Source organism: Bos grunniens, chromosome 13 (assembly GCF_055505025.1).
Source record: "Bos grunniens cultivar Pamir isolate PY7600 chromosome 13, Bosgru_T2T1.0, whole genome shotgun sequence".
Lineage (NCBI taxonomy): Eukaryota > Metazoa > Chordata > Mammalia > Artiodactyla > Bovidae > Bos > Bos grunniens.
In genome coordinates, this window is record NC_141177.1 from 45,042,230 (window position 1) to 45,051,045 (window position 8,816).

The 8,816-nt window shown below is 45.9% G+C and overlaps 1 protein-coding gene across 33 annotated transcripts in view; it reads left to right on the plus strand.

Moving 5' to 3' along the window:
• DZANK1 (double zinc ribbon and ankyrin repeat domains 1) overlaps positions 1–8,390 on the plus strand; it is a 52,649-nt gene extending 44,259 nt beyond the window's left edge. For 7 of the 33 annotated variants that reach the window (XM_086333788.1, XM_086333785.1, XM_086333795.1 and 4 more), the window contains 3 exons: positions 6,209–6,259; positions 6,848–6,922; positions 7,345–8,390. In XM_086333788.1, coding sequence (XP_086189914.1) covers positions 6,209–6,259; positions 6,848–6,922; positions 7,345–7,468 — 250 coding nt within the window. In that variant the 3' untranslated portion in view covers positions 7,469–8,390. Of the gene's footprint in view, positions 1–6,057; positions 6,278–6,847; positions 6,923–7,344 lie in introns of all 33 variants that reach the window. The other 26 variants (XM_086333801.1, XM_086333789.1, XM_086333798.1 and 23 more) reach the window with 5 other exon arrangements.
• The last annotated feature ends 426 nt before the right edge of the window (positions 8,391–8,816 follow it).

An 8,816-nucleotide genomic window follows, 5' to 3' on the forward strand; every position in this document is an offset into this window, starting at 1 on the left:
GGTAGCAGTCACAATGCTGTGGTAATGAAAAGGTGGGTTGTCAGGATTTGAGTGGAAAGTGTCAACTGCTCAATGATGGTCAGTGCATAAGACGGGGATGAGAAGGGCCAGGGAGAATAGCCCAAAAAGGTATTAGGACTGGGTTTAAGTTCTGAATTCTTCTGTTGCTGTTAAGAGATGTTGCCAAGCCCTCCCAGTTCCACATTTTCACATTAAGGAAAGGGCATGTGTATTTTATTAATGCCCCAAGCTCTAAGAAGATGAACTTCATAAGTGCTTCTTATACTGTAACATGTGTATGAATCACCCAAGGACCTTGTTAAAATGCACATTCTGTAGATCTGGGTGCAGCCAGGGATGAGATCCTGCATGTCTAACAAGCTTTCAGGAGAGGCCAGTGGTCCAGGTGCCACCATCTGAGTAGCAGGGATCAAAGCCCATTCTTACAAACACCGAGATGTTAAGAGACGGCCCAGCGTGGCCCTCAGTAAGGAGATGGCCTCACGGTGCTGTTCGACATGGGATTTTCCCCATGCCTCACAGGTCAGTGATGTTGATCTGCTCAAACAAATAATAATATCACCACCACCACCAACAGCAATATGAAGGCTGATCCCCAAATCTTAGTTGCCAGGAGCTACTGTATGCCTCAACCCAAAGGCAGATCTTTGGAAAGCCATGGGAATTCAGATGTAAGGCACACAGCCATTCTCACTTCCTGCCTCTGGAGAAAGATGAAGAGGAACTAGCCAATCACACCACCGATTTACCTGGGACCAGGGTCCTTGGCCGGAGAAGGCAGTGGCACCCCACTCCAGTACTCTTGCCTGGGAAATCCCATGGACGGAGGAGCCTGGTGGGCTGCAGTCCACGGGGTCGCTAAGAGTCGGACACGACTAAGCGACTTCACTTTCACTTTTCATTTTCATGCATTGGAGAAGGAAATGGCAACCCACTCCAGTGTTCTTGCCTGGAGACTCCCAGGGATGGGGGAGCCTGGTGGGCTGCCGTCTATGGGATCGCACAGAGTCGGATACGACTGACGAGACTTAGCAGCAGTAGCAGCAGGGTCCTTGGCCAGGTAAGCTGGCGGAATGGAACATACATGAATGCTAAGATCTAAAATTAGATGAGACCTGAAACCACTGGGGTGGCTTGGTACTGAGAGTTCTGCTGTAGCAAAAACCAGTTGAAAGTGCTAAGTTTCTCACTTTCTGGAAAATGCAAAGTCATCACCTGGACAGTTCTGACTCTGGAGCCAGAATCAGGCAGGGGCTTCCCCATACCCACCGTTGGAGGCAGAGATTCATAGACATGTTTACCTGCAATTCTTGCAAGTCATGTGGGTCTAGGAGGCAACACTCCTTCCCCAAGTTTGTCTGTCTGTTCATTCTCTTCATTGGTGTATTCATTTCACTAGTGGTTTCTGAGCACCTACTGTGTGCTGGTCAGCATTCTAGGCAGTGGACATACAGCAGTGATGGAGACAGACCCCGCCCTCATGGAGCTCAGAGTGTAGTGGAGGAGACAGACAGTAAACAAGTAAGCAGATGAATGAATCATTGCAGAGAATGCTAAGTGCTGCAAGGAAAATAAAGCCAGGTAAGAGAGTTGAGCATGGTGTGGTCAGGAGAGGCACCCCCAGGACCAGAGCAGAGGCTCCTAGAGTTAGTCTGGGACAGGCTTGCTTAGGTACAGAGCGGCGTGGGAGGTTGGTTTAACAGTTTCATCATTTCTGGACCTGTCCTAGTGACACTGTCTTATTTATGACTGGGCTGGCAGAAAGATTTCTTAAACTGTGTATGATTGCTGAAAACAATTCATACACACCAAGTAACTTTTCAATTGTATCAGAATAAGATGTGGACCTGACTGAAGAAAACCACATCCTGTGAAAGAGCTTGGCAGGCCTCGGCTACCTTTACCTCTTCATCTGCAGTTCTGTCTTCAAGGACAACTAATGTAAATATTTTAAAGTTCTCCTGGGAGTCAGCTATATCTCTGTCACTAAACAGTATACTTAAACTGGTCCTTCCTGATCTAGCATGCTCAGATAGCATCTGTTGACTCCTGCTGTGATAAATGGTGATTACACTTACTGACCCCACCATCACGTTTTGATCATTCTGTTACTGTTTTTGGTTCTTTACTAATTACTGTGAAAATAACAGTGATAGTCCTCAACTCCTCTACATTGATTATCATCTTTCAGTGATATCACTTGACTGACCCGTGTGTACTGAGAAGTGTGTACAAGTACGTTCAGTTCAGTTCAGTTCAATCGCTCAGTCATGTCTGACTCTTTGCAACCCCATAAATTGCAGCACGCCAGGCCTCCCTGTCCCTCACCAACTCCTGGAGTTCACTCAAACTCATGTCCATCAAGTCGGTGATGCCATCCAGCCATCTCATCCTCTGTCGTCCCCTTCTCCTCCTGCCCCCAATCCCTCCCAGCATCAGGGTCTTTTCCAATGAGTCAGCTCTTCACATGAGGTGGCCAAAGTACTGGAGTTTCAGCTTTAGCATCATTCCTTCCAAAGAACACCGAGGACTGATCTCCTTTACAATGGACTGGTTCAAAAGCATCAATTCTTTGGCGCTCGGCTTTCTTCACAGTCCAACTCTCACATCCACACGTGACCACTGGAAAAACCATAGCCTTGACTAGACGGACCTTTGTTGCAAAAGTAATGTCTCTGCTTTTCAATATGTTATCTAGGTTGGTCATAACTGTCCTTCCAAGGAGTAAGCGTGTTTTAATTTCATGGCTGCAGTCACCATCTGCAGTGATTTTGGAGCCCCCAGAAATAAACTCTGACACTGTTTCCACTGTTTCCCCATCTATTTCCCATGAAGTGATGGGACCAGATGCCGTGATCTTCATTTTCTGAATGTTGAGCTTTAAGCCAACTTTTTCACTCTCCTCTTTCACTTTCATCAAGAGGCTTTTGATGAAAGCCTCCTCTTCACTTTCTGCCAAGTATGTATTAGTGCTCTATATCTTCACTTCTGTCCTTCCTTCCCCTTCCTTCCCACAACTTCTGTTAGTCAATAATTACACAGCACGAATCACAGTTATGTTTATTTGTGTTAACATAACTAAGATGTTCATTCTTCATCCATAGGTTGATTCCAATGGTTGAAAAGTATGGAGAGTAATTGCATTATAATAGCTACATAAATATCATTCATTGCTATATTCTGATTACATTTTATTGTTTGTTGGTTCAAGAAAACAACAACATTTACGCCAGTGAAATAAAATTTCCTTACCAGAAATGTCAAATGGATTCTCCTTACACACCATAAATTATTGAAAATCAGGCCACATTTTTTTTTTTTCACAATCCATGACTAAGTTGTTCATGTTTTATGTATCTTTGATTCCTCTGGACTTTCTGATTGCCTTTGTTTTTTTCTGATTTGAAAGAGAACACACATTTACCACATCTGTAATCTTACCTTGTTCCTTACATTTTCAGTGCTTTTCCTCTTAGAGGCTTTCTTCTTAGAGTATACTTATTAGTCAGATTTTGTGTGGCAGCTCTCTGGCCTTGCAGAACAGTGGTCATCATGGCATTTCTTTTCACTGGAATCCACCTATAGTTACTCTTCACTCTTCCTTATTTCTTGGTTTTGACCCTTGTCAGGCTGGAGTGTGGGCTTAGGTAACCTCTTCAGAAAGGGTATGTAGAAAAAACTTTTGAGTCCTTGAATGTCAAGAATGACTTTCTTTTGTCTTCACTCTTGATTAATATCTTGATATTAATTTCTGTATTCAAAATTATTTTTCCTCAAGTCTTAGTAAGCCTTGTTCTGATTATTTCTAGCATCCAGCATAGCCCATGCAAATGCTACAGCGAATTCTTCCTTATTGTGACCTGTTTGTTCCTCCTGGAAGCATTTACCACTGATGTTCTGAGATTTCATATGGGTATTTTTTTTGATGTACTGTTGTTCATTCATCCAGGTGGCCCTTTCAGTCTGAAAAGTCATGTGTCTTTTCAGGGGAAGTTTCTTCTATTTTTTTTAATCTCTCTTTCTAAAATTCTTATGAGTTAATGGTGGGCCTCTTGAATTGACCCCCTCTATCTGTCTTTTTAAATTTATTTCCCCATATTTTTCATCTCCCTTTTTCTCTCTGTTTAAAGAGGTTTTCTTGGCTCTCTTGCTAACTACTCTTTATTTCAACAGTCAGCTTTTTTACTTTCTCAATTCAGTTCAGTTCAGTTGCTCAGTTGTGTCCAATTCTTTGTGACCCCATGGACTGCAGCACCCCAGGCTTCCCAGTCCATCACCAACTCACAGAACTTGCTCAAACTCATGTCCATCCAGTCAGTGATGCCATCCAATCATCTCATCCTCTGGCATCCCTGTCTTCTCCTGCCTTCAATCTTTCCCAGCATCACGGTCTTTTCTAATAAGTCAGTTCTTAATATCAGGTGGCAAACGTATTAGGGTTTCAGCTTCAGCATCAGTCCTTCTAATGGATATTCAGGACTCATTTCCTTTAGGATTGATTGGGTGGCTCTCCATGCAGTCCAAGGGACTCTTAAGAGTCTTCTCCAGCACCATAGTTCAAAAGAATCAATTCTTTGGCGGTCAGCTTTCTTTATGGTCCAACTCTTACATGCATACATGATTACTGGAAAAACCATAACTTTGACTAGATGAACCTATGTTGGCAAAGTAATGTCTCTGCTTTTTAATATGCTGTCTAGGTTGGTCATAGCTTTTCTTCCAAGGAGCAAGCGTCTTTTAATTTCACGGCTGCAGTCACCATCTGCAGTGCTTTTGGAGCCCAAGAAAATAAAATCTGTCACTGTTTCCATTGTTTCCCATCTATTTGCCATGAAGTGATGGGACCAGATGCCATGATCTTTGTGTTCTGAATGTTGAGTTTTAATATTTTCACTTTTTAACTTTTTCACTCTCCTCTTTCACTTTCATCAGGAGGCTCTTTAGTTCTTTGTTTTCTGCCATAAGGGTGGTGTCATCTGCATATCTGAGGTTACTGATACTTCTCCCGGCAATCTCGATTCCAGCTTGTGCTTCATCCAGCCCAGCGTTTCTCATATACCCTGCATATAAGTTAAATGAGCAGGGTGACAGTATACAACTCTGACATACTCCTTTCCCTATTTGGAACCAGTCTGTTGTTCCAGGAGAAGGCAATGGCAACCCACTGCAGTACTCTTGCCTAGAAAATCCCATGGATGGAGGAGCCTAATGGGCTGCAGTCCATTTTGTCGCTAAGAGTCAGACACGACTGAGCGACTTCACGTTCACTTTTCATTTTCACGCATTGGAGAGGGAAATGGCAACCCACTCCAATGTTCTTGCCTGGAGAATCCCAGGGGTGGGGGATCCTGGTGGGCTGCCGTCTGTGGGGTCGCACAGAGTTGGACATGACTGAAGTGATTTAGCAGCAGCAGCAGCAGCTGTTGTTCCATGTCCAGTTCTAACTGTTGCTTCTTGACCTGCATACAGATTTCTCAGGAGGCAGGTAAGGTGGTCTGGTATTCCCATCTCTTTAAGAATTTTCCACAGTTTGTTGTGATCCACACAGTCAAAGGCTTTGGCATAGTCAATAGAGCAGAAGTAGATGTTTTTCTGGAGCTTGCTTGCTTTTTCTATGATCCATCGGGTGTTGGCAATTTGATCTCTGGCTCCTCTGCCTTTTCTAAATCCAACTTGAACATCTGGAAGTTTACTTTCTAAGAGTGCCTTTTGGTTCTGATTGCTTCTTCTTCAAAGCCTCTGTTTTTGTTTTATGTTGTCTTCAGTCATTTTAAACTTTTTATGTTTGTGTGTCTCGGTTTTTTTCTCTTTGATGCTGCCAGTTTTTCTCAGATGTGCACAATCCTTTATCATCCATTCAGGTTTGCGAATGGGAAATGGGCTAGGTGGGTGGGAATTCTGTGTATATAGCAGGAGCTTATCAAATGACAGGGGGCTTTGCGAGTCAGTGAAGCTATTCTCAGGCTGGGACAAGTGGAAGGCTTCCCTCTGGGCATGGGAGTTGCTGACCTGGTTCTCACCATGTATCATCTTCAGAAAAGAGGCCACCAAACTTTTTCTCCACTGGGATACGTTTATGGCTGCCGATACATCTGCACATGCAGGGGACGGGGTGGTCGTGTTGAGGGAAGGACCAGGGGCCAGGAGAATGCAGACCTTCAGCTGCTCATCTCATTTCTGTCTCCAGCCATGACTCCCACCTTCCATCACTCCTGCCACCTCTGATCAGGAGCCTTTCGTGAGTTCTGGAATGCAGGTACCACCCCTTCCTCCACTGTGACAGCCACTGCTCCCTCACTGGGCCAAGCTGACCAGGCAACGTGGAGAGAGAGTCTGGCACATAGCAAAATATGCTGTCTGACCTCTCAGGCCTGCCCTCAGGGCCCTAAGGCTGGTGTTTGTTTTCATATCACACAAGCCACACTCACTGAAGCCAAGGTCATTGTCCCCACACAAGAATAGGAGCCTCAGCCCTGAAAGGTTATTGTCATAGGACAGTCACCAGGATTCAAACCAAGGGTAAGACCATGTCCCACACATTCCATGAACTCTTGCAGGAAACATACTAACATAGTGTGTATTTGTATAAATTGACTACAAACCAGATCCTTGTGGGATTCCTCACTTTAAAACTTTCTCTCTGATATCAAAGCTTACCCTGCTAATCTTCCAAGGAAAGGAGCAGAAAGGGGAGAGTCAAGAGATTTTCCTGGGTTAGTTAAGTAGGTCATGGGTGAAACCAAGGCCCCGTTGTGCCTGCTCCCTCTCCAGTCTCTCGAGGATTCTAACCAAGGATTTAGCCAGGGATTTTTTCCCACCCAAACAGGCTCCAAAATACAGCTCTTCATGAAGCAACTCTGCTTGGCCGGGCAGGAAGGGAGTGCATCGCTGCCTTACTGGGGTATGTTCCTTGGCCTCTGGGGGACACTCCAACTGCCACAGTGATCCCCCTGTTGGTCTGTGAGGATTTCAGGGGGTCCTGGTGCCCAAACAGCTGACCCAGTGAATGGGGGCCACCATCCCACCACGGCTCCCAAGGCACTAAGGGCTTTTCAAAGCACAATGAAAATGCTGCCCCCCTTGAATCCACCTGGTTGTGGGTTGTGGAGGCTATGGGAACTCTCTGTCAGGACTGGCATTGGACGTGTGAGATCGCAGAGCCTGTCAGAAGGGCTCAGGGTAGAGCCGCCTTTGAGGGCTGGGTCGTGGTGGCCTCTCGGGGAAGTTTGGGACGGGGGCCCGGGAGCCCCAGCAGCAGGGAGGAGTCAGGCCCTGAGGCTCAGGGACTGGAATCCGTCAGCTCACCCCCATTTTCCTTCGCAGATGCAACGCCAGCGTCCAGAAGAAGAATGCGAGAGGCCAGACGGCATACGACCTGGCCCTGGAAAGTGGGGATGAGCCCGTCACCTCGCTCTTTGCTGCTAAGCTTGGCCTGGATGAACGCTAATCCTGAAAACCCCACGGGCATCATTCAGAGAAGTCACCCAGCTCCGGCTGTGCTGTGTTCGCTTCCTTCCAAATGCATATTCGAGGTTTGGAAATCGAGCTTGAGAGCCACTCATAAGATTTTAAAAACTATGTGACAGTGTAAGCCACCCATGCCCTCACTCCCTGAGTATTTCCCCAAACGCCCTGGATCCTGATGAACGTAGTGTACACTAGTGGTGTGTTGCTGCTTGTCTTTGCATTTGCTCTTGAATCTTAATTTATTTCTCAGTACACAGTAATTGCATACTGTTGTTGTTCCGTCTTTAAGTCGTGTCCAACTCTTTGTGACCCAGTGGACTGTAGCATGCCTGGTTCCTCCGTCCTTCACTCTCTCCCGGAGTTTACTCAGATTCGAGTCCCTTGAGTCGCTGAGCTATCTCACCATCTCCTCCTCTGCCACCCCCTTCTCCTTTTGCCTTCAGTCTTTCCTGGTCTTTTCCAAAAATTGCATATGGTTCTAAGCAAAGAAGTGTAAAATCTCGTGAAGTCTCCCTCCCATGTCCGCCCCACGACCACTCACTCCCTTCCTCAGACCACCAGTGACCTCCGTGTCAGTTGTGTGTTTCCAGAAGTAGCGTAGGATTATATAAGCAAGTGTATGTCGTATGTGTCTGTGTTCGTGTAGAGTACACGTAAACGTTAAGTGAAAGTAACACACCTATATTCTGTCCCCTCTTCTAAGACAAGTAGTGGGAAACCACATACTGCTCTGCATGTTATTTGCTTAATATATCTAGTAAATTGGTTCCAAAGTAGTGCATAAAGATTGAGCTTATTAAAGTCTTTCCCTATGAAGCGGAACTCATCACTATTCGTATTGTTATGGCTTGTTCTCTGGTTGACAGGTAAGCTTCAAATAAACCAGTTACAGGAATGTGAAACTGTGATTCATTGCTTTTTTTTCAGATTATCGTCTCAGTCTTCGTGCTAATGTGCTAACGTTGCCATCACGGAGTCTCAGAATTGTTTCTTTTAACCTCTGAAAATAGGATATTCATTAACTTAGAATAATTAATTCATGACCATAAGTGATAGACCCTGTCAGGGTGGCTGCTGGCATCGCCGCCTGCACTTCCTTTCCCAGGGTGGACGCCTGTTGGCAGGGGGATGGGTGCAGAGTCAGACGGGAGCCCCAGTGGGGTTGTGGGCTTGAACGGCAGTGACCCTGGCTCCCAGGTCACAGGCCCAGTGGCCACATAAAGGGCGCAAGGGACAGGGGAGTCAAGTGAACCCCCAACCCATCTCCCTCCCCCTCACATCTTTCAGGAGAGCCAGGGCCCCTCACAGTGGAGCCCGTTGGGGCGAGG